The sequence below is a fragment of the Oncorhynchus masou genome, chromosome 27, assembly GCF_036934945.1.
Source record: "Oncorhynchus masou masou isolate Uvic2021 chromosome 27, UVic_Omas_1.1, whole genome shotgun sequence".
Classification (NCBI taxonomy): Eukaryota; Metazoa; Chordata; class Actinopteri; order Salmoniformes; family Salmonidae; genus Oncorhynchus; species Oncorhynchus masou.
Genome location: NC_088238.1, coordinates 58,463,342 through 58,491,047, shown reverse-complemented (window position 1 = coordinate 58,491,047; position 27,706 = coordinate 58,463,342). Strand labels below are relative to the sequence as shown.

Genomic DNA, 27,706 nt, shown 5'->3' with positions numbered 1-27,706 from the left:
CTAGCTGGCTATAACAGAGGGATGCTATGTTAGCTAGCTGGCTATAACAGAGGGATGCTATGCTAGCTAGCTGGCTATGACAGAGGGATGCTATGCTAGCTAGCGGGCTATGACTATCCAACACAACACTGGAACTCTTCCAAGTCAAGGTAAGGTTTTGGTTTGACTAATTTATTGCTACCGGGGCCCGCTGTGTAACCACTTACTGACTATACACTGTAACATTATTGCATGATTGTAGCAGGTTTAGTAACCCGTTAGTTATATTAGCTATGTTGACTATTACATTACTGTAGCTAATATGGGGACAACGATGTAGGCTGTGTGTTGCGGTTTGGAAAGTTTTTTTTCTTCTCCTAGTCGCATGCAGCTGATGTGTTGTGCATTGAAGTCTACAAGCAAAGAGAAGAGCGCATAACGTAGATGTGAGAAGGAATACAACGTGGCTGCTATGAAACTGTGAACTGTGTTTACGCGTGATCAGAGTTGTATTCATTCCACCAATTCTGAAAAGTATTTCTTAAACAGAAGCAAACAGAACAAAAAAATGTGATAAACGTACCTGAATTTATCCAATAAGAAACTGTCGTTTGCAACTGTTGGATCAATGATTACACCCAGATAGAATCAGCTAAATGCAGGCAAGAGTGTGCAAGGCAGTATTAAATGGGTCACCGTTATATCAAATTTGTCTCTCAACCTACTGTATGTTATAAACTTTCATTCATAGGCTAGGTTGTAGCAACCTCATGATGGGTACAGGGACAATTAGAGTATCATGTAGTAGCCTAAAGCTGTTGATGTTACATTGAACTGGGTGAATGGAAGATGAATGACAATCATCCAAGATGCTGTAATAAAAATAAGGCCATACTCATGAAAACAAAAATCGTCCTCCCTCATCTGACACGGCACTGACCGCCACTGATCTAGAGTCAACTCCCTCCTTCTGGGATACACTGCTTTACAATCAATACACTTCTTCTGAATGCGCCATCTACCAGCTCTACTCCTCAGGGCTCCTTCTGGTGGCCGACTGCTGCAACAGCAGCTTCTTGGCCAGGTTGGCCGACCACTCCAAGAAATGCTAACCTTCCCCGTTATTGTAATGGAGAAAGGTTAGCATGTCTTGGTATGATATTTGTGTGTCTAACTTTCCCACTCGAGTCATTCAGGACTATCCGTAACCATGGTAACATCCCACATGAATGAAGAAGTGTTTAGAAACATTATATTCTTATTTGAAATAGAAGTGACTCCAAAATAACACAATATATTATGTACCATGAATTTCTATTGGGCACAAAATAATCTGAAACAAAACCAAAACAAATAGCAAAATGAATCTTCTGTATCTATAGCCAGGGATATGGACCTGGAGTTTAGGCAATGAGGCTTATGAAAATAAGCCTGTGTTTACATGGCGGTGGCTGTCAGGATTTGGCCAGGGTTGTTCCGGGTTTTTGTCAGTAGATGTCCCCATTGTGCTTTTTGTCCCTATGTTTTTCCCTTGATCCCCATTATTATTTGCACCTGTGTCTCGTTTCCCCTGATTGTATTTAAACCCTTTGTTTCCCTCAGTTCTGTGCTCTGTGTTTGTATGTTAGCACCCTGCCCTAGTGTTCTGTGTACTCTTGTCGATTCCGGGTGAAGTTCTTGTGGTATTCTGTTTTTTGTTTTTGTTTATTTTTTGGTGAGTTTCTTTTGAGGTCTTTTTGTGTTTTTCCTACCACCTTTTGGATTTGCCATTTTTTGCATTTTAGGATTTTTTCTTTATTAAATACACCGTCTTAAGTACTGCTGTGTCTGCCTCATCTTCTGGGTTCTGCTGTCTATTCGTGGCTCAGTTGGTTAAGTGACTGTTTCTCACTCCGGAGACCCAGGTTCGAAACCGGGTCCTGACAGGTGGCTACATTTCTTGTCGCTTCACGACCTCGAACGGACTTTTCATTTTCTTTATGTATGTTGTTATGTGGGGTCCGTGTCCTCATCTGATACGTGCGGAACCTCCTGCACTTTGACCTCTCTCATCTGAGATACAATGTACACCGTATCTAAGGCATTATTGACCCATTGTAGATCTTTCTGCAGAATTGTGTTTTTAAGTTAGCACTGTAATGCTGCCATAATGAACAACCCTATGTTCTGCAATACTATCTCGTTGACCTTTCTCTATGAGACGTGTATTTTGGTTGATGAGTGTTGACCGGACAGTGAACCGTATGACTGGGGAGAGGAAACTGGAGGAGACAAACAGACGAGAGGGCAGAGTGTGCTCTTGTTTCACTGAGCAGGAGAAATGAGGAGGTGGAATTGAATCACGTCTGGACACACTGATAGATGTTCAGACCAGGATGTAACTGCTTGCAGAGTCAGAGAAGATGTTGTATCACGAGTGAGTGAGTGAGTGAGTGTGTGTTTAATAACTCACTCCAATGTGACCCTTCCACTCTCACAACTCTTCTCTTCAGTCCCATCTTCAACTCTCCTCTCTTCAGTCCCATCTTCATCTCTCCTCTCTTCAGTCCCATCTTCGACTCCATCTCTCCTCTCTTCAGTCCCATCTTCGACTCCATCTCTCCTCTCTTCAGTCCCATCTTCATCTCTCCTCTCTTCAGTCCCATCTTCAACTCCATCTCTCCTCTCTTCAGTCCCATCTTCATCGCTCCTCTCTTCAGTCCCATCTTCATCGCTCCTCTCTTCAGTCCCATCTTCATCTCTCCTCTCTTCAGTCCCATCTTCATCTCTCCTCTCTTCAGTCCCATCTTCAACTCTCCTCTCTTCAGTCCCATCTTCATCTCTCCTCTCTTCAGTCCCATCTTCATCTCTCCTCTCTTCAGTCCCATCTTCATCTCTCCTCTCTTCAGTCCCATCTTCATCTCTCCTCTCTTCAGTCCCATCTTCATCTCTCCTCTCTTCAGTCCCATCTTCATCTCTCCTCTCTTCAGTCCCATCTTCATCGCTCCTCTCTTCAGTCCCATCTTCATCTCTCCTCTCTTCAGTCCCATCTTCATCTCTCCTCTCTTCAGTCCCATCTTCAACTCCATCTCTCCTCCCTTCAGTCCCATCTTCATCGCTCCTCTCTTCAGTCCCATCTTCATCTCTCCTCTCTTCAGTCCCATCTTCATCTCTCCTCTCTTCAGTCCCATCTTCATCTCTCCTCAGTCCCATCTTCAACTCCATCTCTCCTCTATTCAGTCCCATCTCCATCTCCATCTTGCCTCTCTTTCTTTGTCTGTGAGTCCATCTCCACTACAGTCAGATTGGGAGCTACTACTACATCTACTAGAGCTTGAACTAAAGCCATCCGTATCTTGACCCTGTTCTAGAGCCATCCATCTCTTGTTTATGTTCTAGAGCCATCCATATCTTGTTTCTGTTCTAGAGCCATCCATAGCTTGTTTCTGCTCTAGAGCCATCCATATCTTGTTTCTGTTCTAGAGCCATCCATATCTTGACCCTGTTCTAGAGCCATCCATATCTTGTTTCTGTTCTAGAGCCATCCATATCTTGACCCTGTTCTAGAGCCATCCATATCTTGACCCTGTTCTAGAGCCATCCATAGCTTGTTTCTGTTCTAGAGCCATCCATATCTTGTTTCTGTTCTAGAGCCATTTATAGCTTGACCCTGTATGATTAAAGCCTGATGTAAAAGAACAATACACAAGTCATAACATATGTTACTAGTTAAACTAGAAAGGTAAAGTTTCCAAATAAACGTAAAGTAAAAAGCACATATCCGATCGGTAAGCAAGCTGCCAAGCATGATCCATTCAAAGTACCTGGGTCATTCCACAAATTTGGTGCCTTTTGAGAAGTGCAACTTAATTATTATTATTATTTTAATTTTATTTATTATTTTTATTATTTTGTCATAAACAGCAAACATGTTCAACTTAAAACAAATAAAAGTTTTCCCATCTCAAGTGGTAAAAAAAATACTAAAGTAGGTGCCTATTTAGTATCAAATAAAATAACAGGGTTGACCGTAACAGAGTTGACCATAACAGAGTTGATGATTCTTTCTTAAATCAGCCATAAATCCCCTGTGACAGGGGGAAATGGAAGCTTGTTGTGTGAAATAGGGTGTGGCAATTGAATGCAAGTGTCACGGCTGTTGAAAGGAGAGGACCAAGGTGCAGCGTTGTGAACGTACATTTTCATTTATTTAATAAAAATGACGCTGAACAAAACAATAAACACAACAAAAAAAACCACCTGTGAAGCTCAAAGGCTTTGTGCCCGAAACAAAGTCAACCCACAAAACACAGGTGGGGAAAAGGGCAGCCTAAGTATGGTTCTCAATCAGAGACAACAACAGACAGCTGCCTCTGATTGAGAACCACACCCGGCCAAACACGAAGAAATAGAGAACATACCCACCCCAACTCACGCCCTGACCAAAACAAAATAGAGACATAAAAAGGATCTAAGGATCTAAGGTCAAACATCATTGTTAAAACATTGCTAGCCTGTCTATCTATGGGTAAACGTGTTATGCTCAACGCGCTCAGTTTCCAACCACAAAATGGCCACAGAGTAGAACCAGCTCACCTGTTTTTGTGATTGGACTACATTATTAGATGTTCAATGTTCCTTTTGAATTTATTTATTATAAATTTGTTTTACCATATTTTAAATATTTTATTATTTATTATATTATATTTATTTTTTATTTATTTACTATATATCGTTTCACCATATTAAAAGCAGAGTTCATGCAACAGGGTTGACCTTAAGACGAGGGATACACGTAACTGAACCACTAATCACACAAAACAAATAATACATCTTCAGAATAATCTACTTGATAATCTTTACAAATAACAGCGATGGTGAAACTTGGGGAAATGTAGGGATTAATTGGGTTAAAATGTTGCTCGAAGTGACACGGGGATTACGTAGGGCCACTTTAGCAAGGCTTTATTCAAATTATTCTCCATATTTTCTCCATATGGTCTAACTTAAAGGGCACTTCATTTAATATAACAAGCTTTTAGAATTCAAACTGGTGCACAATTTTTTCTTAAATTTTTGTTTAAATGTACTCTTTTCGTGTAACGACTCACCTGTTAGAGTAGACAGCTCCTGAGTATCGTGCTCGGGTGGAGTCAGGGAGAGTGTTTGTGTCTCTCTCCTAGCTTTGACTGTGTATGGATCTCTGCCACCTCCCTGAGGAGTCTCGGTAGCTTGTACTCTCTCTATCTATCAATCCCCGGTCCATCCCCCTTTCATTCTCAGTCACCCTCTCTGACCTCTGACTGACTTACATCATCTGCTTAGTTCCTAAACTGAACCCTTCTTCCATTCACCCAACCTCCCCTCCACTTGGTCAACTCTCTTAGTCCTGGCTGTCATCAACTCTCTTCGTCATGCCTGTCATCAACTCTCTTAACCCTGGCTGTCATCAACTCTCTTAGTCCTGTCTGTCATCAACTCTCTTAGCCCTATCTGTCATCAACTCTCTTAGCCCTGGCTGTCAATCAACTCTCTTAGTCCTGGCTGTCATCACCTCTCTTAACCCTGGCTGTCATCAACTCTCTTAGTCCTGTCTGTCATCAACTCTCTTAGCCCTATCTGTCATCAACTCTCTTAGCCCTGGCTGTCATCATCTCTCTTAGCCCAGGCTGTCATCATCTCTCTTAGCCCAGGCTGTCATCAACTCTCTAAGCCCTGGCTGTCATCAACTCTCTTAGCCCTGGCTGTCATCATCTCTCTTAGCCCAGGCTGTCATCAACTCTCTAAGCCTTGGCTGTCATCAACTCTCTTAGCCCTGGCTGTCATCAACTCTCTTAGCCCTGGCTGTCATCATCTCTCTTAGCCCAGGCTGTCATCAACTCTCTAAGCCTTGGCTGTCATCAACTCTCTTAGCCCTGGCTGTCATCAACTCTCTTAGCCCTGGCTGTCATCAACTCTCTTAGCCCTGGCTGTCATCATCTCTCTTAGCCCAGGCTGTCATCAACTCTCTAAGCCTTGGCTGTCATCAACTCTCTTAGCCCTGGCTGTCATCAACTCTCTTAGCCCTGTCTGTCATCAACTCTCTTAGCCCTGTCTGTCATCATCTCTCTTAGCCCTGTCTGTCATCAACTCTCTTAGCCCTGTCTGTCATCAACTCTCTTAGCCCTGTCTGTCATCATCTCTCTTAGCCCTGTCTGTTATCAACTCTCTTAGCCCTGTCTGTCATCAACTCTCTTAGCCCTGTCTGTCATCAACTCTCTTCGCCATAGACCGGTCTCCTCCAGCAGCCTCAGAAGACTCTCTTTCCACCCTGAGCTCAGCTGGAACCCTGGTTCCTCCATTCTCAGTCCAACACAACCTTTCATCGAAGTCACAGTGGATCAGGTTAGTCATGCATTTTTTCTTCACTGCCCTTTTCTTGTGACAACAGGTCATACATCTTGCTGCTGTGATGGAACACTGTGGTATCTCAAAATCGGGTTTGTTTCGAATTCTTTGTGGCTCTGTGTAATCTGAGGGAAACGTGTCTCTAATATGGTCATACATTTGGCAGGAGGTTAGGAAGTGCAGCTCAGTTTCCACCTCATATTGTGGGCAGTGTGCACATAGCCTGTCTTCTCTTGAGAGCCAGGCCTGCCTACAGCGAACTTTCTCAATAGCAAGGCTATGCTCACTGAGTCTGTGCATAGTCAAAGCTTTCCTTAATTTTGGGTCAGTCACAGTGGTCAGATATTCTGCCAATGTGTACTCTCTGTTTAGGGCCAAATAGCATTCTAGTTTGCTCAGTTTTTTTTGTTAATTCTTTCCAATGTGTCAAGTAATTATCTTTTTGTTTTCTCATTATTTGGTTGGGTCATGATTTGGTTGTGTTGCTGTCCTGAGGCTCTGTGGGGTGCGTTTGTGTTTGTGATCAGAGTCCCAGGACCAGCTTGCTTAGGGGACTCTTCTCCAGTTTCATCTCTCTGTAGGTGATGGCTTTGTTATGGATGGTTTGGGAATCGCTTCCTTTTAGGTGGTTGTAGAATTGAATGGCTCTTTTCTGCATTTTGATAATTGCAAAGGATATTTTTGCAGATTTCTGTATGCAGAGTCTCAATTTGGTGTTTGTCCCATTTTGTGAAGTCTTGGTTGGTGAGCGGACCCCAGACCTCACAACCATGACGGGCAATGGGCTCTATGACTGATTCAGGTATGTTTAGCTAAATCCTAATTGGTATGGCAAATGTTATGTTCCTTTTGATGGCATAGAAGGCCCTTCTTGCCTTGTTTCTCAGCTCGTTCACAGCTTTGTGGAAGCTACCTGTGGCGCTGATGTTTGAGGGGTTGGGTTAAATGTGGAAGACACATTTCAGTTGAATGCATTCAGCTGGAAAACTGACTAGGTATCCCCCTTTCCTTTAGGCCAAGTCTCTCTCTCTCTCTCTCTCTCTCATTTTGGCCTGGATATTCACAGTGATTACTATTTTAATCAAACTAATTGACTGATTCACATGGTCTAGCAAATGTTTGAAATATACTTTTGTGAAACATGCCCACGACTGTGTGTGTGTGTGTGTGTCCTGCATGCAGAGGCATGTTTAATACCAGCTTGACACTACAGTATTCTCCAATCTGGCTGATAATACCCACAGTAAGTGGGTTGGTAAACAGTGTCGTGGAAATGTCCTATATTACCAAATCATGAGAGAGCAAACCACACACAAGTCAGAGTTTTAGTCCATATTTAATTATATGAGCTTCACCACAGCCCTATGGCTCTCAGATCAATTCAGTGTCTATAAATTAATTATCTGAGAGGGCTTACAAAACAATTCTTACTATCATTTATAGCCAAGACACACCCCTCTCAACTCAAATGGCGAATATTATGTAAATAAAACATCTTATTTATCAATGTTAACTACCTAATTCTGATTCTGCTACCACAACAGTCTTCGCATGCGCACGTACACAAACATGCACACACACAAACATGCATGCATACACGCATGCATGCATACACGCACACACACACAGAGTCCAGAGGAAATGTAAATAATGTCATAACATTTGGACTATGTTGAAATGAGACATAATTGAAGATGACAGAGACAGAGATAAGGGGGGGGATACTCAGTGTACATTTTACAGGGCAGTTTACAGGGCAGGTTACAGGGCAGTTTACAGGGCAGTTTACAGGGCAGTTTACAGGGCAGCGTACTGGGCAGTTTACAGGGCAGTGTACAGGGCAGATTACAGGGCAGCGTACTGGGCAGCGTACTGGGCAGTTTATAGGGTAGCGTACAGGGCAGTTTACAGGGCAGTTTACAGGGCAGCGTACAGGGCAGCATACAGGGCAGTTTACATGGCAGTTTACAGGGCAGCATACAGGGCAGCGTACAGGGCAGCGTACAGGGCAGTTTACAGGGCAGCGTACAGGGCAGTTTACAGGGCAGCGTACAGGGCAGCGTACAGGGCAGTGTACAGGGCAGTTTACAGGGCAGCGTACAGGGCAGCGTACAGGGCAGCTTACAGGGCAGTTTACAGGGCAGCGGTACAGGGCAGTTTACAGGGCAGCGTACAGGGCAGCGTACAGGGCAGCGTACAGGGCAGTTTACAGGGCAGCGTACAGGACAGCGTACAGGGCAGTTTACAGGGTAGCGTACAGGGCAGTTTACAGGGCAGTTTACAGGGCAGCGTACAGGGCAGTTTAAAGGGCAGCGTACAGGGCAGCGTACAGGGCAGCTTACAGGGCAGCGTACAGGGCAGTTTACAGGGCAATTTACAGGGCAGTTTACAGGGCAGATTACAGGGCAGTTTACAGGGCAGCGTACTGGGCAGCGTACTGGGCAGTTTACAGGGCAGTTTACTGGGCAGTTTACAGGGCAGTCTACAGGGCAGCGTACTGGGCAGCGTACTGGGCAGTTTACAGGGCAGTTTACAGGGCAGCGTACAGGGCAGTGTACAGGGCAGTGTACAGGGCAGCGTACAGGGCAGCGTACAGGGCAGTTTACAGGGCAGCGTACAGGGCAGTTTACAGGGCAGCGTACAGGGCAGTTTACAGGGCAGCGTATTGGGCAGCGTACAGGGCAGTTTACAGGGCAGCGTACAGGGCAGCGTACAGGGCAGTTTACAGGGCAGCGTACAGGGCAGCGTACAGGGCAGCTTACAGAGCAGTTTACAGGGCAGCGTACAGGGCAGTTTACAGGGCAGTTTACAGGGCAGCGTACAGGGCAGCGTACAGGGCAGTTTACAGGGCAGCGTACAGGGCAGTTTACAGGGCAGTTTACAGGGCAGCGTACAGGGCAGTGTACAGGGCAGCGTACAGGGCAGCATACAGGGCAGCATACATGGCAGTTTACAGGGCAGCGTACAGGGCAGTTTACAGGGCAGTTTACAGGGCAGTTTACAGGGCAGCGTACAGGGCAGTTTAAAGGGCAGCGTACAGGGCAGCGTACAGGGCAGTTTACAGGGCAGCGTACAGGGCAGCGTACAGGGCAGTTTACAGGGCAGCGTACAGGGCAGCGTTTACAGGGCAGTTTACAGGGCAGTTTACAGGGCAGTTTACAGGGCAGCGTACAGGGCAGTGTACAGGGCAGCGTACAGGGCAGCGTACAGGGCAGTTTACAGGGCAGTTTACAGGGCAGCGTACAGGGCAGTTTACAGGGCAGTTTACAGGGCAGTTTACAGGGCAGCTTACAGGGCAGCTTACAGGGCAGCGTACAGGGCAGCGTACAGGGCAGCGTACAGGGCTGCGTACAGGGCAGTTTACAGGGCAGTGTACAGGGCAGCGTACAGGGCAGCTTACAGGGCAGTTTACAGGGCAGCGTACAGGGCAGTTTACAGGGCAGCGTACAGGGCAGCGTACAGGGCAGCGTACAGTGCAGTTTACAGGGCAGTTTACAGGGCAGCGTACAGGGCAGTTTACAGGGCAGTTTACAGGGCAGCGTACAGGGCAGTGTACAGGGCAGCGTACAGGGCAGCTTACAGGGCAGTTTACAGGGCAGCGTACAGGGCAGTTTACAGGGCAGTTTACAGGGCAGTTTACAGGGCAGCGTACAGGGCAGTTTACAGGGCAGCGTACAGGGCAGTTTACAGGGCAGTTTACAGGGCAGTTTACAGGGCAGCGTACAGGGCAGTTTACAGGGCAGCGTACAGGGCAGCGTACAGGGCAGCTTACAGGGCAGTTTACAGGGCAGTTTACAGGGCAGTTTACAGGGCAGCGTACAGGGCAGTGTACAGGGCAGCGTACAGGGCAGCGTACAGGGCAGTTTACAGGGCAGTTTACAGGGCAGCGTACAGGGCAGTTTACAGGGCAGTTTACAGGGCAGTTTACAGGGCAGCTTACAGGGCAGCTTACAGGGCAGCGTACAGGGCAGCGTACAGGGCAGCGTTGCGTACAGGGCAGTTTACAGGGCAGTGTACAGGGCAGCGTACAGGGCAGCTTACAGGGCAGTTTACAGGGCAGCGTACAGGGCAGTTTACAGGGCAGCGTACAGGGCAGCGTACAGGGCAGCGTACAGTGCAGTTTACAGGGCAGTTTACAGGGCAGCGTACAGGGCAGATTACAGGGCAGAGTACAGGGCAGCGTACAGGGCAGAGTACAGGGCAGCTTACAGGGCAGCTTACAGGGCAGTTTACAGGGCAGCGTACAGGGCAGTTTACAGGGCAGTTTACAGGGCAGTTTACAGGGCAGCGTACAGGGCAGTTTACAGGGCAGCGTACAGGGCAGTTTACAGGGCAGTTTACAGGGCAGTTTACAGGGCAGCGTACAGGGCAGTTTAAAGGGCAGCGTACAGGGCAGCGTACAGGGCAGTTTACAGGGCAGCGTACAGGGCAGCGTACAGGGCAGTTTACAGGGCAGCGTACAGGGCAGCGTACAGGGCAGCTTACAGGGCAGTTTACAGGGCAGTTTACAGGGCAGTTTACAGGGCAGCGTACAGGGCAGTGTACAGGGCAGCGTACAGGGCAGCGTACAGGGCAGTTTACAGGGCAGTTTACAGGGCAGCGTACAGGGCAGTTTACAGGGCAGTTTACAGGGCAGTTTACAGGGCAGCTTACAGGGCAGCTTACAGGGCAGCGTACAGGGCAGCGTACAGGGCAGCGTACAGGGCTGCGTACAGGGCAGTTTACAGGGCAGTGTACAGGGCAGCGTACAGGGCAGCTTACAGGGCAGTTTACAGGGCAGCGTACAGGGCAGTTTACAGGGCAGCGTACAGGGCAGCGTACAGGGCAGCGTACAGTGCAGTTTACAGGGCAGTTTACAGGGCAGCGTACAGGGCAGTTTACAGGGCAGTTTACAGGGCAGCGTACAGGGCAGTGTACAGGGCAGCGTACAGGGCAGCTTACAGGGCAGTTTACAGGGCAGCGTACAGGGCAGTTTACAGGGCAGTTTACAGGGCAGTTTACAGGGCAGTGTACAGGGCAGTTTACAGGGCAGCGTACAGGGCAGTTTACTGGGCAGTTTACTGGGCAGTTCACAGGGCAGTCTACAGGGCAGCGTACTAGGCAGTTTACTTGTCTTTCAAAAGTGGAATGCTATCCCCATCTACTGGCTGCTGATGCACACTGCATACATGCTGTTCCTTTAAGGTGAGATATTAGGAAATGGGATTTCACTGACGTCACTTGACTTGGACTTGTTATTGCATTCATTGAGTTGGGCAGGGCACAGGTAGGACATATTGTACAAGAATGAACCAGACATTTACATTTACATTTAAGTCATTTAGCAGACGCTCTTATCCAGAGCGACTTACAATTCAATTGTTTCTTTTCAGATGATGTACTCTCATTCAAACTCATTTCTACGTCACACACTACCTCCTCGCCTCACACAACCCTTCTGATGTAAGTTACATCATAAATGCTTGGCACAATAGTAATCGGAGTAGGTAACTACCATCATACACCAATGATTCATGGAATACATGTCATATTTTTTATTTAACTTGGCAAGTCGGTTAATTAAGAACAAATCTTCTTATTTACATGGTTATTTTGAATAGAAAGTGAGAGACGGCCTCATTAACTAGTGTGTTGCGGTTGGTGTAATATGTTGGTCAATGTTGGCCGTCTCTCACTTTTTATTCAACATAACCATTTCTCTATGGGTTTAGGTGACTGCATATTTGTGTGCGTGTGCAGTGGTGTAAAGTATTTAAGTAAAATACTTGAAAGTACTACTTAAGTCGTTTTTTGGGGGTATCTGTACATTACTATTTTATATTTTTGACAACTTTTACTTTTACTTCACCACATAACTAAAGAAAATAATGTACTTTTTACTCCATTACATTTTCCCTGATACACAAAAGTACTCGTTACATTTTGAATGCTTAGCAGGACATGGAAATTGCCTAATTCACACACTTATCAAGAGAACATCCCTGGTCATCCCTACTGCCTCTGATCTGGCAGACTCACTAAACACAAATGCTTAGTGTGTAAATGATGTCTGAGTGTTGGAGTGGTGCCCCCTGGCTATCTGTAAATAAACTAATTTAATCTTGAAAGGATGTATACTTCTCCTTTAACTTAAGTATATTTTCGCAATTACATTTAGTTTTGATACTTAAGTATATTTAAAGCCAAATACTTTTAGACTCAAGTAGTATTTCACTTTAGTCATTTTCTATTAAGGTATCTTTAATTTTACTCAAATATGACAATTGGATACATTTTCCACCATCGTGTGTGTGTGTGTGTGTGTGTGTGTGTGTGTGTGTGTGTGTGTGTGTGTGTGTGTGTGTGTGTGTGTGTGTGTGTGTGTGTGTGTGTGTGTGTGTGTGTGTGTGTGAGAGGGTGTGTGTGTGTGTGTGTGAGAGAGGGTGTGTGTGTGTGAGAGAGGGTGTGTGTGTGTGAGAGAGGGTGTGTGTGTGTGTGTGTGAGAGAGGATGTGTGTGTGTGTGTGAGAGAGGGTGTGTGTGTGTGTGTGTGTGAGAGAGGGTGTGTGTGTGAGAGAGAGGGTGTGTGTGTGAGAGAGAGGTGTGTGTGTGTGTGAGAGAGAGGGTGTGTGTGTGAGAGAGAGGGTGTGTGTGTGTGAGAGAGAGGGTGTGTGTGTGTGAGAGAGAGGGTGTGTGTGTGTGAGAGAGAGGGTGTGTGTGTGTGAGTGTGTGTGTGTGTGTGTGTGTGTGTGTGTGTGTGTGTGTGTGTGTGTGTGTGTGTGTGTGTGTGTGTGTGTGTGTGTGTGTGTGTGTGAGAGAGAGAGGGTGTGTGTGTAAGAGAGGGTGTGTGTGTGTGTGAGAGAGGGTGTGTGTGTGTGTGTGTGTGTGTGTGTGTGTGTGTGTGTGTGTGTGTGTGTGTGTGTGTGTGTGTGTGTGTGTGTGTGTGTGTGTGTGTGTGTGTGTGTGTGTGTGAGAGAGAGAGTGTGTGTGTGTGAGAGAGGGTGTGTGTGTGTGTGTGTGAGTGTGTGTGTGTGTGTGTGTGTGTGTGTGTGTGTGTGTGTGTGTGTGTGTGTGTGTGTGTGTGTGTGTGTGTGTGTGTGTGTGTGTGTGTGTGTGTGTGTGTGTGTGTGTGTGTGTGTGTGTGTGTGTGTGTGTGTGTGTGTGTGTGTGTGTGTGTGTGTGAGAGTGTGTGTGTGTGTGTGTGTGTGTGTGTGTGTGTGTGTGTGTGTGTGTGTGTGTGTGTGTGTGTGTGTGTGTGTGTGTGTGTGTGTGTGTGTGTGTGTGTGTGTGTGTGAGAGTGTGTGTGTGTGTGTGTGTGTGTGTGTGTGTGTGTGGGTTCCTGCGCTGGTGCATGCTAACACATTCCTGTCGAGGTAGAATGCATTGCCTGAGGCCTCTCGATCAAGCTTGGACATGCAAAGAGAAAGGGCCTGTGCTCTCTTTTTGTCTTAAAGGCAGTATGAGAATATTTTTGAAAACTGTAATAGCATTTCTTAGCATTTCTTAACAACAGACAATTTACCTGAATAATCAAGCCATTAAAAATACAGGAATACTGTGTGAATAGGAACCCATAGCAAGAAAAGTGCATCATGTTTCCCAATAATAATAGCCCTATAGAAATCGCAGGCCTTATGAATTCATACTCTGACAATAATAGGCTTATTGGTTTAGTTATTTAGCGGTGCTGTGTAAAGACCTTAAATTACTAAAGCAACATCGAACAGGTTGGTTGCACAGTTGCTGGAATGGGCGTGGAGTTGTAACGTCTCGCTTCAACAAGGCAAGAGAAGGAAACGGCGAATGTCAAACCAGACACGTTCTGGTTGCGATATGTAACTAGGAACTAAATACAAAAGCTCGACAACACAGCACGCGTCTGGCAAAACTAGAGAGATGATACCTGAGACTTCTGCTCACCTGTTTTGAACCTCCGGTAAGTTCCAACCCGACGGAGTCGAGCCCGTTGGCTCTGCTGGGGACACGCACTGACTTTTGTTGTGACAGTCCGGAACGTGGTGATCTCGCAACGTTAAAACGTATAAATCATAAAAACGCAGACCTGTTATAACACAAATGCCGTAGAAAAACAAGCATTTCATATTTTATAGTCGTGGGAACATGAATAAATATATGTATAATTTATAGTGGTGGGAACATGAATACATAGAAAATGCGTGTGAATATTGCGTATTTTATGCACCTCTTATGTCAATGTATCAAACCTAATCTTTTCGAAATTAGGTCTACAAAGTGTGCTTGGAATTTATGTTTGACAGTTAACGCACCGTTATGTATCCTTTTTAAGGTTAAAAAAAATACGTACGTACTGATAGAGACTGTTATTCGTTGTAGTGCTTAGGCTACTTGTGATGGACATGTCTGTTCTGCCCACTGCTCACTCACACTGTCAGACTCTGGTACGGCAGCTATAGCTATGCATTCAGACTCGGCAGGCCTTCGGTTAATAACTTTCTCCTTTATCTAAAGGCAGAGGAGGTTGATAACAAAAAGTATAAACTGTCTGAGTAGCCCACATCAGCTATGAGACATCTAGATGCAAGTCAGCAGATTGGTTTAAGATTAAACACGGTTTGTAGTAGGAAACAAGTGGACGTCAATCAGTTTCTAACTGGCTCATAAATATCTTCTATGAAGACGTGTCTTATCACAATGTCTACAAATCAGGTGGACGTTTCAGATATAAGCAGCTCTATGTATATGTTTTTGAATGAGGGGTTTTAGGATGGTAGGTCATTCCTAACACGGAAGCATTCTTAACAGGCAGCGAATGGAAATGTCAAATTGGACTTTGTTCTTGGCTGAATGTTGTCAAGAAATGTGAGGGCGTATTAGTCACTGTAGGACCAGGCAGGCAACAGCCTGGGAGAAGGAAGGGCTCTTTACCTGGCTGTGACACACACACTTTGCATTCTTGTCGTAAGAATACTGTGTGTGTGTGTGTGTGTGTGTGTGTAAGCGTACGTGAGTGCTCAGATACCGTGTGTGAGAGAGAAGGGTACATCAGCAAGCAATCAAGTGTGTGTGTGTTTGTGTGTGGTGTGTGGTGTGTGTGGTGTGTGTGTGTGTGTGTGTGTGTGTGTGTGTGTGTGTGTGTGTGTGTGTGTGTGTGTGTGTGTGTGTGCATGTGTTTGAGAGCTCATGTCCCTATACATGATGCTGTTTGTCTCAGGGTTCCATCTGACATTGGAAACCTCGTTTCTTTTTCTATAACGTTTTCTTTCCTCTCTCAATTTTGGTTACCGGTGCTGTGCTGCACCGCTGTCACTCTGCGTTGTGTGTGGTTGATTGAGACTATAGAGGTGGACTTTGGAGATCAGGTAGTTTTAATGAAGCAGAACTCACTCTCTGCATCCTCCATCTGTATCCAAAAGGAAATAAAACATTTTTGTAGAGCCACATTATGTTCAGCAAATCGACGACTCTTTCTCTCATAGTGCATCAAAATGATTTTAGAATACAAAAATTAGGTTACTTCCTATTCTATAGCGTTTTCTATCCTCTCCAAATGTCTCTACTGTCAGGTAGGTTGATACTTTGCTATGTTTTCATTCATAAAGCACTTTTTATAAAAAGCCTTACCGTACCTAACATGGTTACTAAACTGTTACTAAACTGTAGACATAGGAGTCACCACCCCCAGTCTCAGGGATGGATAACTCTGGGAATTCCTTCGGTCTGTACCGAGTTACGTTAATCAGCTTTTAGTTTTCTTTCACCCTATTTGTGGAACAATCTTCAGAATGTTCTTTAATGTGATGTTCTGGTGCCTCTTGGGTAATTCAGACAGCTGATTGAGGACCTTATTACTGATGAATGTGATGTTCTGGTGCCTCTAGGGCCATTCAGACAGCTGATTGAGGACCTTATTACTGATGAATGTGATGTTCTGGTGCATTCAGACAGCTGATTGAGGACCTTATTACTGATGAATGTGATGTTCTGGTGCCTCTAGGGTCATTCAGACAGCTGATTGAGGACCTTATTACTGATGAATGTGATGTTCTGGTACCTCTAGGGTCATTCAGACAGCTGATTGAGGACCTTATTACTGATGAATGTGATGTTCTGGTGCCTCTAGGGTCATTCAGACAGCTGATTGAGGACCTTATTACTGATGAATGTGATGTTCTGGTACCTCTAGGGTCATTCAGACAGCTGATTGAGGACCTTGTTACTGATGAATGTGATGTTCTGGTGTCTCTTGGGTAATTCAGACAGCTGATTGAGGACCTTATTACTGATGACCTTATTACTGATGAATGTGTTTGTGTTTAAGGACCGTGTTGTTCTTTCTGCTTGCATTTTGTATTTATAGTTTGATGTGTGTATTTTCTGTCATTTCTATAATTCAGGCTCATCTGTAAAAGAGACCTTAGTCTCAGTATGACTCCCTGATAAAATAAAGGACCTCGGTCTCAGTATGACTCCTTGATAAAATGAAGGTTAAATAACAATTCTCGCTGATCTTCTTCTTTTTAGCCAGACAGGGTGTAGTACTGGAACAATGCTTTGTGAGTCTATTCCATTCTAAGGTTTGCAGATTGTGTGGTGTGTGTGAGGGGGTGGATGGTGGTAACCAGAGAGAGATGGCAAACTGAGTCAGATCGTGTGTGTGTGTGTGTGTGTGTGTGTGTGTGTGTGTGTGTGTGTGTGTGTGTGTGTGTGTGTGTGTGTGTGTGTGTGTGTGTGTGTGTGTGTGTGTGTGTGTGTGAGAGGAAGGCGCTTGTGCCATAATCTGTAAGCACTCACCCGTTGCCAATACAGGTCCCTGCATGTTAAGGGAGTAAAATACACACAGCTATAACCCTTTGAGACTCCGCAAGAGAAACACCACCTTTCACCTCTCAAATGAGCCTTCACACTCCGTGGGCTGAAGTGTTCTTCACATGTGAAGGACGTAAGTGCGACATCAACGCTTCATGTCAACGTTGTAGTTGGGATTTTTGCATGCCAGTTTCTCCTCATCTCATCTTTGATGTCCTTGTCTCGTTTTAAATTAAATGAAACAAACGAGCACAAACACGTGTGTAGCCCTTTACACTCGTACTCCTATACAGGTTGGAAATGGCAGGTTTGCACGCTGATAAGCGCCTACATTGGAACACAGTGGTTGTACAGTAAGATGCTCAACAAGCCGTCAGACTTCAGGGTCTCTGCTCCACAGCTCTGTATGGGGGTTTTGATTGACAGCTGTTCTGAACTTAATGCACCACGTGACAAGAAGTCTTGTTTTGTTGTCTGAGCGAGAGAAATGCTGTCAAATTAAAAGGACTCAATATATTGTGAAAGATGAGACATTGAGAATTATAATTTTTTTTTTATTTTTTATTTAACTAGGCAAGTTAATACCACTTTGTCATACAAGCAAGACCAACACCTGTGAGTCCAAATGTGCACTTCACATTTCCATATCATAAAACTCAGGCATATACCGTGTCAGTGTTTATCATCGCTATGTTTGATGTACAGTTACATGGTAACAATGGCGTTATACCCTGGGTTGTTCTGAACACAGAATGATCACTCCGTTCCGATGTGTCGTGATGACAATTTGCTGTAGACCACACATCTGAGTGAACTCATGACTCAATTCTAAAACGCACTAACCGAGGCATCTCATGATGTGTTCAGATCTTTTCTGTGGCCCAATCAAAAGTTGTTCATCCCTGATTTTAGCTGGTCATTGTTGGCAATAGAACAAGCTTTCAAATGGCCACCGTACCCAGATTTTGATTTATAATGGACCGTTTTTTGGAATGCGTAAACAACAATAGTAATTGTGTGATGTCGGGGATCCAGGGCTGTGTTCCAAACAAAACACCCACAAGTGTGCTTGTTCTAGTTCCTCAACACCACAGCTAGGGGAGATCAAAACACCTTATAGTTGAAGACTCTTCTTTGATTCATAAAAGTGCATTGGAATTACTTAGGAACTGTGCACACTTTGGAGAGATGAGTGGCCACTTGGAAACACCAGTTAGACCTCTCACACAAACGCTTGTAAAATGTTTTGTCTTATATTGCACCTACCCCAATTTTTCTAAGAATTTTCATGTCATGTTACTGACTGTATCCAGATTATTTTTCAGATTTTGTTATCAATAAATGTGGAGAAAAGTACACTACATGTAAAATGCACATAAAATCAACAGTGTCATGTTTTGGATGAAGTCTTGTCAAGTGAACTGTGGTATCCCTCACCTTTTTAGGCTACTAATTTTTGCCATAATCTCCAGACTGTTCCCTTTTTAATTGCTACTATGGCTACGCGTTAGCTTTCCATATTTCTTCCGTAAGAAACAATTCAATTTAGCCCTATCCCACAAGTGTATTGGGTTAAATAAGAAGAGGTCTCAGTTGAATGCAGAAGCGTTCTGATATAGCCTCAGTGGTGTGGGTATACCACATATGAAGGTACACTTGTTCCTCAGTGTTAATGCATGCTTCTCTCTTTTGACTTCTCATTAACACCACCATACAGGGCCTCCAATAACAGTCTGGTGTTGGTCTGATGCTACTGTGAAACAAACAACACTGCAAGCGTCAGGGTCATATTCATTTGGTACCAAACGTATGAAAACACACTGAAACAGGACTCAACAAATGTACATTTTTGTTTTCTGTTGCATATTTCTTCTTGTTTCTGTTCTTCTCCGTTGTATGCCTGTTATAGTAGTGGTCATAAGAGACCTATAAACCCACTGACTATTGTTTGTGATGGTTACTTCTGCAGAGCGTTGACCTAAATGTTGACACCGTCAGCACTGTTGGGCCTTGTGGTTATAGATCTGGTATAATTAGAAAAGTATTCTTATACCTTGTCTTTTGTCACATTTTGTCACGTTACAGCCTAATTCAAAAGTAAAAAAAAATGAATAGAAATATCTACATACAATACCCCCATAATACCAAAGCAAAAACTGATTTTGATACATTTTTGAAAATGATATAAAAAACGGATATATCACATTTACATAAGTATTCAGACCCTTTGCTCAGTACTTTGTTGAAGCATCTTTGGCAGCGATTACAGCATCGATTCTTCTTGGGTATGACACTACAAGCTTGGCACACCTGTATTTGGGGAGTTTCTGCCATTGTTCTGTTGCAAGGTGAAACTTTGCCACAGTCTGAGGTCCTGAGCACTCTGGAGCAGGTTTTCATAAAGATTCTTTCTGTACTTTTCGCCGTTCATCTTTGTCTCGATCCTGCCTAGTCTCCCAGTCCCTGCTGCTGAAAAACATCCCCACAGCATGATCCTGCCACCACCGTGCTTCACCGTAGGGATGGTGCTAGGTTTCCTCCAGACGTGACGCTTGGCATTTGGGCCAAAGAGTTCAATCTTGGTTTCATTAGACCAGAGAATATTTTGGCAAATTCCAAGAGGTCTTTCATGTGCCTTTTACTGAGGAGTGGCTTCTGTCTGGCCACTCTATCATAAAGGCCTGATTTGGTGGAGTGCTGCAGAGATGGCTTCTCTTCTTCTGGAAGTTTCTCTCATCTCCACAGAGGAACTCTAGAGCTCTGTCAGAATGATCATCGGGTTAACGGTCATCTCACTGACCAAGGCCCTTCTCTCTCGATTGCTCAGTTTTGCCTGGCAGCCAGCTCTAGGAAGAGTCTTGGTGGTTCCAAACTTCTTCCATTTAAGAGTGATGGAGGCCACTGTGTTCTTGTGGACCTTCAATGCTGCAGACATTTTTTGGTACCTTTCCCCAGATCTGTGCCTCGACACAATCCTGTCTCTGAGCTTTACGGACAATTCCATCGACCTCAAGGCCTGGTTTTTGCTCTGACATGCACTGTCAACTGTGGGGTCTTGTCACGCCTTGGTCTTAGTATTTTGTGTTTTAGTTAATTAGTTGGTCAGGCCAGGGTGTGACATGGGTTTATGTTGTTGTATTTCGTATTGGGGTTTTGTAGTTATTGGGATTGCGGCTGAGTAGGGGTGTTGCATAGGTTTGGCTGCCTGAGGCGGTTCTCAATCAGAGTCAGGTGATTCTCGTTGTCTCTGATTGGGAACCGTATTTAGGTAGCCTGGGTTTCACTTTGTATTTCGTGGGTGATTGTTCTTGTCTCTGTGTAGTGTTCACCAAATAGGCTGTAATTAGTTTTCACGTTCCGTTTGTTGTTTTGTATTTATTTAAGTTATTTAATGTATCGCTATCTTCCACATTAAAGACATGAGTAACCACCACGCTGCATTTCGGTCCGACTCTCTTTCAACAAACGATGAACGCCGTTACAGGTCTTATATATATACAGGTGTGTCCCTTTCCAAATCATGTCCAATCAATTTGAATTTACCACAAGTGGACTCCAATCAAGTTGTAGAAACGTCAGGGATGATCAATGGAAACAGGATGCACCTGAGCTCAGTTTCCAGTCTCATAGCAACGAGTCTGAATACTTATGTAAATAAGGTGTCCGTTTGTTTATTTTGATACATTTGCTAAAAATTCTAAACGGTTTTCTTTTTGTCATTATGGGGTATTGTTATGTCATTCTGGGGTATTGTGATGTCATTATGGGGTATTGTGATGTCATTATGGGGTATTGTGTGTAGATTACTGAGGATTTGTATTTATTTAATCCATTTTAGAACAGGGCTGTAAATGTAACAATGTGGATAAAGTTAAGGGGTCTGAATACTTTCCGAATGCACCGTAGGTGAAGTTTGTTTACAGGAAGTGTTTACAGTACAAGTTGTTATGGGGTGAGAAAGCTTGTTGGAGTGGAGGACTAGACACCATGGGAGAAAAAAGGCAGAACCGAGTAAGGTTAGTTCTTATTTCAAAGGTCGATAGAATGGGATATGTCAATGAGACCGTAGAGAAAATGTGCTATTTATATATCTTGTTGAAGATGGACTGGCTTGTTCAACAGTAATGCATATTATTTCTAGCATTGACATTTGGGTTCTTAGGTTTATACTGTGGTGGGGAAAGCACTGGGGCAGATTTGGTTTCAACTCTTATAGCTCATGTAGTTCGACTGCACCGTGCAGGATTCAAACTTTCTTATGTAGAATTTTAATGGAAATTAATTGATAAGTGAATTTTGAGGAAACATCATGATTTTTGTTTTTCTTCGGGATATTAGATGTACAGATACATTAGCTACCAACTGTCAGAGGCATAATACACTGTTAATTGTATCCCTCTTGTTTCTGTCCTCAGCAAAACCACCAAACCTTCTCCCACCCAACACTTTCACTAATACTGATCTGCCTTAGATCCATCATCAACTCTTCTCTGGTGTTGATCTAGACCACCACCAAACACCCACCATGTCGGATCCCACTGACCCCAGAGAGGAGATCCTAGAATGGCTGACCAGCCTGCGTCTGCCCCAGTACGCTTCCGGATTTCACCTGGGGGGCTTCCAGTGCCTGGAAGACTGCAGGGGGCTCAATGAAAACCGCCTCCTGGAGCTCCGAGTGTTCCCTACAGGCCACCGTAGACGAATCCTATGTAGTTTGGAAGCCCTAAGATTGGTGGTGGAAGAGCCAGGGGAAGAGGAAAAGGAGGGGGAAGAGAGGGTGTGGGGCCAGAGAATGCCCGTCCCCCAACCCAGACACATCTTCATGACAAATAAGAAAAGGGTGACTTCCTGCCAGCCTAGTGAGAGGGTAGAGCAGGCAAGATGGGACGGGAGGCAGACCATACACCCTGGGGCTGGCTTAGCGCTCTCCTCTTCTGTCTCTTCAAACCCTAACACTTCTATAAAGGGGTCTCTGAAACCACCTCGGCCGACACCGCGTGACCCACTCAACGTACGCACCACTTCCTCAGCTTCGAACTCCACATCTGGCAGCTGTGATTCCCTCTCCGTCTCCTCCCACTCTGGAGAGGTGCCCTCTGATTGTGAGATCTCCTCTGAGGAGCCCTCCCCTTCCTCTACAGACCTCTCTCCTGGGCCTGACCGTGTCCTATCTGGGAAAAACCAAGAGCTTTACCAGGGGAAGATGGTGGATAATGTGATCTATGAGAGGGGCCCCAGCTTGAAGACACAAGCCAAGGGCCCCCGGCCCACCCGTTCCTACAGACTGAGGCACCGGCCTGTTCCCGGGATTCCTGACCAGGTCATCCCACCCCCGCCGGACTGGTAGGCATCTCTCATCCCTCGCCTCATCTGTCTATAACTTATTGATAAGCCTATTATAATATTAAGTGATCAATGGGTGTGTATACCGTCGGTTTATTATGTTTTGAAACGTTAACACTTTCTCATAGTTGACCCACCATCTCTATTCAGTCTTGTGTTCCAAAATTTCAATGGTGTTTTTTTTATTTTGACATTGGATAAAAGTACAGACTCAGAGCTTCTAAATGACATATCGTACACTGTAGTTAGAGGAAACATGGAGAAATAATGCCGCTCTTAAAGGTGATACACTTAGAATCCCATTCAGGAGAAAAAGGCATTAAAACATTCATTTTTGCTGTGATTTTCACACTTGCTCTACATTAATCGTTGGGAAACATATTTAGAAAAGGAATAATATTACCAAATTGCCTAAATGGATTCTCTGAACATTGTCTCACCAAGTTACCCATTTAGGCAAACCATTTACAGTATTTAATTGCCTATGGTTGTATAATAAATATAGCCTTTCACATTGCCCAGCCACAGTGCTGTTCTTTGATTGCACTCATTTTAGCGTCGTTCACACCCTCTAAAACCTTGGAGCCACCCATCTCTTAAACCATGTACATTGGACCGCATGAATGTGGCCATGTGCTAAAGCAGGGATGTAGTGCTTAAAAAAAACAAAGAAAACATTTCAACAATAAAATGCTTTAACTTCAAGTGCTGAAGGTAAGGGGGGGGGGGACAAAGGCTTAGCCTGAGAGCATATTTCTGTCCTGCCCTTTGGAGAAGAACATGTAATGTCTATGTCATTTTCATCGCAAAAGTCCTGAGCTTCTACACAATATTATGTTTGCCAGGTTGTGTCCAGTCCGAGGGATGCTTTCACATCTCTGGGAGGAAGGACATTAACGTTGCACAGCAGTAGAAGCCTGGTTCCATATTATGTTGGCCAGGTTGTGTCCAGTCCGAGGGAGGCTTTCACATCTCTGGGAGGAAGGACGTTAACGTTGCACAGCAGTAGAAGCCTGGTTCCATATTATGTTGGCCAGGTTGTGTCCAGTCCGAGGGATGCTTTCACATCTCTGGGAGGAAGGACGTTAACGTTGCACAGCAGTAGAAGCCTGGTTCCATATTATGTTGGCCAGGTTGTGCCCAGTCCGAGGGATGCTTTCACATCTCTGGGAGGAAGGACGTTAACGTTGCACAGCAGTAGAAGCCTGGTTCCATATTATGTTGGCCAGGTTGTGTCCAGTCCGAGGGAGGCTTTCACATCTCTGGGAGGAAGGACGTTAACGTTGCACAGCAGTAGAAGCCTGGTTCCATATTATGTTGCCAGGTTGTGTCCAGTCCGAGGGAGGCTTTCACATCTCTGGGAGGAAGGACGTTAACGTTGCACAGCAGTAGAAGCCTGGTTCCATATTATGTTGGCCAGGTTGTGTCCAGTCCGAGGGAGGCTTTCACATCTCTGGGAGGAAGGACGTCAACGTTGCACAGCAGTAGAAGCCTGGTTCCATATTATGTTGGCCAGGTTGTGTCCAGTCCGAGGGAGGCTTTCACATCTCTGGGAGGAAGGACGTTAACGTTGCACAGCAGTAGAAGCCTGGTTCCATATTATGTTGGCCAGGTTGTGTCCAGTCCGAGGGAGGCTTTCACATCTCTGGGAGGAAGGACGTTAACGTTGCACAGCAGTAGAAGCCTGGTTCCATATTATGTTGGCCAGGTTGTGTCCAGTCCGAGGGAGGCTTTCACATCTCTGGGAGGAAGGACATCAACGTTGCACAGCAGTAGAAGCCTGGTTCCATATTATGTTGGCCAGGTTGTGTCCAGTCCGAGGGAGGCTTTCACATCTCTGGGAGGAAGGACGTTAACGTTGCACAGCAGTAGAAGCCTGGTTCCATATTATGTTGGCCAGGTTGTGTCCAGTCCGAGGGAGGCTTTCACACCTCTGGGAGGAAGGACGTCAACGTTGCACAGCAGTAGAAGCCTGGTTCCATATTATGTTGGCCAGGTTGTGTCCAGTCCGAGGGAGGCTTTCACATCTCTGGGAGGAAGGACATCAACGTTGCACAGCAGCAGAAGCCTGGTTCCATATTAGAGAGAGCTCCTTGGCTACAACAACACCAGGCTCCAGACTGTTGAAGCTGTAAAGGAAGAAAGCAGACTAAAAATAGACAGGAAATTCAAAACCTTGCATACTAGAAATAACATTAATTGACCCTCAAGTCAAAGCAATAAGCTCAAAGTACCACATTCCTGAAGTGTTGCTTGTTCACCCTTGATCATCTCGTTGTATAGGAGGCAGAGAGCAGGTTTATGCTGAAAGACAAATTCCAGAAAGATACATTAAAACATGAATGAATTAATGTCCTGTAGCTCGTTATTGTCTGTTGACTACTACAGCTGTACCAAAATGTCCTGTACACACCTAACCTGCTTACAGCCCAACAATGGCAATGCAGACACAAGATAATGAGATAGATTTAGCAAAAATGTAGCTTCATAATTACCAACTGGCTAGATGTAAATGGTATTAATTTCATTTGAACATGCAAAAAAACTACCTCAATCTATAACCTAATAGCTAGCAAGCTATTTAGCTATCATTTTATTAAGGCTAGCTAGCGAGCCAACTTGGCATGTGTCCCTATAACATAACATGGGGTTTGATTAACTTACTAATTGGTTAGCATTCGCACCACAGTGGCTACTTCAGGTAGCTAGTTAAACCTGAGAAACTGGCTAACATTAAAACGATTATAATTATATAACGGATGCCTTAGCTCATCAACAATGAACATTTAACAGTAGAATGCAATTGGCCAGCTCAGCTAGCTGTCTTAACGTTGCTTCTGATCACAACAAGTCATCTCTAAATGACAAAGCAAGCTATATCGGTAGCTATATAGCTAGAAATGAAAACAACTGTGATACAGTTGAGACAATAACGTTATGTAATAAAACAGCAGGGAGCAGGTCTCGAACCCTCGACCTTCGAGCCCGAGGTCCGACACGCAATCGACTGCTGCAAAAGCATGCTCGTGCGTCAGAGTCGATTTCCGCGCTTATGAACCCAGGGGCGTTACAGTATGTACATGTAGCTATCTTGGCATTTTCTAACTGTAGACTGAAATCCTTCCTAGTTGGGCTTCAACCAGTCCAGACTGCTTTACCCACAGAAGACAGAGCTTTTGGTCGATACCAGCAGCTGTGTTGACAACACTGGTATTGAAAGCTGTAGCTACACTTTGCATGTTGTCCATGACGGCAGGGTAGCCTAGTGGTTAGAGCGTTGGACTAGTAACCGAAATCCCCGAGCTAACAAGGTACAAATCTGTCGTTCTGCCCCTGAACATGCAGTTAACCCACTGTTCCTAGGCTGTCGTTGAAAATAAGAATTTGTTCTTAACTGACTTGCCTAGAAGGACGTTAACGTTGCACAGCAGTAGAAGCCTGGTTCCATATTATGTTGGCCAGGTTGTGTCCAGTCCGAGGGATGTTTTCACACCTAGAAAAATAAAGGTAAAAGAATATATAAGTTAATACAATGGATGTTTCAAATATCCTAGAGAGCAGGATGTGCCATTTTGACAGAGTAGAGTTGAGTGATGGAATGGAATGGACTCTCTTTCTCATGAATGTCCCCCACATTATCTCAACCAATCATGATGGGTAGGCAAGATTTATTATTTTCTCTGTTTTAACATATTTGTGATTTCACATTTTTTATTTACATTTACAGATTTCATACAAGTTTGTTATTAAGGCACATGAAAGTTCACATCTTCAAGAAGGCATTTCTGCAATACCCCCCCCCCCCCCAAATATATATATTTTTTGGATGAAACAACGCTTAAGTTGAAAGGTCTCTCCTGTGCAGTAGTGACATGCATCATACGACCATCTTTCTGGAACGGTTTAGGAGACAAACAGCGCAACATTATTGGTTAACACTCAGAGCGCCGGAATTCCATAATTACTGGAATGGCTACGACAGTCATTGATATTTCAATCTGGTTAATATTTCATTATGTTAAAATGGGTCATATAACACCGGGACACCAAATATTATATAAATATATATATTAATTGTAATTAGTCAGAACATTTATTGATTGATCCAGAAGTATGTTGACTGTAAATACTAAAATAAGACCTGACCTATTTAGTACTAATTTCACACATATAATAATCGATGTGGCCTAAAAACAAGAATAGATTGACAATAGTCTGATGGGTGACAATATTATCAATTGTGAAATGGAGAATGAATAGATTGATGACCAGTGCATTGACAAAGAAGATAACAGAGTGTACCACTTTTTGATTGCTAAGAGAGCAGATTCAGTTATTTTGCCAAACGACTCTCAACATTGTGCGGATGGGCTCTGTTTGAGAATATAAACTGAGTGGTTTGAGCCCTGAATGCTGATTGGCTGACAGAAATTTTTTTTTTTTACTTCTCTAATTACTTTGGAAACTAGTTTATAATAGCAATAGGCTAAGGGCTGTATCCAGGCACTCTGTGTTGCGTCATGCTTAAGAACATCCCTTAGCCGTGGTATATTGGCCTTATACCACACCCCCCCGTGCCTTATTGGTTAAATCTTACTTGATTAGAATAAGGGCAGCTCCACACATTCCTCATGTGAGTACTGGCGACAATCAGCAATAGCCATTTGTGACTCACAGCCTGGATTCGGTCTTATGTAGCAACATCTCAAATTGTGTTTTTTACATTATATAAAATTAGAGACTCGGAGCTACAAATTGGTGTATCATACACTGCATTTGAGGAACGATGGGAAAGTTATTCTGCTGTGAAAGTTGTGTATCCCACAAGTGTTGCGAGGGAGTGAAAGTTGTGTATCCCACAAGTGTTGTGAGGGAGCAAAAGTTGTTAGGGACAGTTTAGGATGATTCACAATAATTGTTTGCTAATATAATAATTACTTTCCATAATGTAAATAAAGGTTCAAATGTAATTTTGCTAATGGCGAGACTAGTGAGATGTAGAAATCCTTTGCATAAATGCCCTACATTACTACAAATATTAATGGCTAATTATGGAAAATAAGAAACGGTATGGGGCGGCAGGGTAGCCTAGTGGTTAGAGGGGAGGGGCGGCAGGGTAGCCTAGTGGTTAGAGTGGAGGGGCGGCAGGGTAGCCTAGTGGTTAGAAGGGAGGGGCGGCAGGGTAGCCTAGTGGTTAGAGTGGAGGGGCGGCAGGGTAGCCTAGTGGTTAGAGGGGAGGGGCGGCAGGGTAG

At 44.5% G+C, this 27,706-nt stretch overlaps 1 protein-coding gene and 1 long non-coding RNA gene across 4 annotated transcripts in view; one reads left to right on the top strand and one right to left on the bottom strand.

Annotated features, from left to right (window-relative positions):
- The window catches only part of LOC135516450 (uncharacterized), a 57,100-nt gene extending 42,716 nt beyond the window's left edge, over nt 1-14,384 (bottom strand). The window contains exon 1 of the long non-coding RNA XR_010451930.1: nt 14,244-14,384. This is a non-coding gene — a long non-coding RNA (uncharacterized LOC135516450). The remainder of the gene's footprint in view (nt 1-14,243) is intronic.
- arap2 (ArfGAP with RhoGAP domain, ankyrin repeat and PH domain 2) overlaps nt 14,086-27,706 on the top strand; it is a 267,094-nt gene continuing 253,473 nt past the window's right edge. Inside the window, exons 1-2 of one of the 3 annotated variants that reach the window (XM_064940778.1) lie at nt 14,086-14,259; nt 21,583-22,454. In XM_064940778.1, coding sequence (XP_064796850.1) covers nt 21,637-22,454 — 818 coding nt within the window. In that variant the 5' untranslated portion in view covers nt 14,086-14,259; nt 21,583-21,636. Of the gene's footprint in view, nt 14,260-20,871; nt 21,123-21,526; nt 22,455-27,706 lie in introns of those variants that run through there. The other 2 variants (XM_064940777.1, XM_064940779.1) reach the window with 2 other exon arrangements.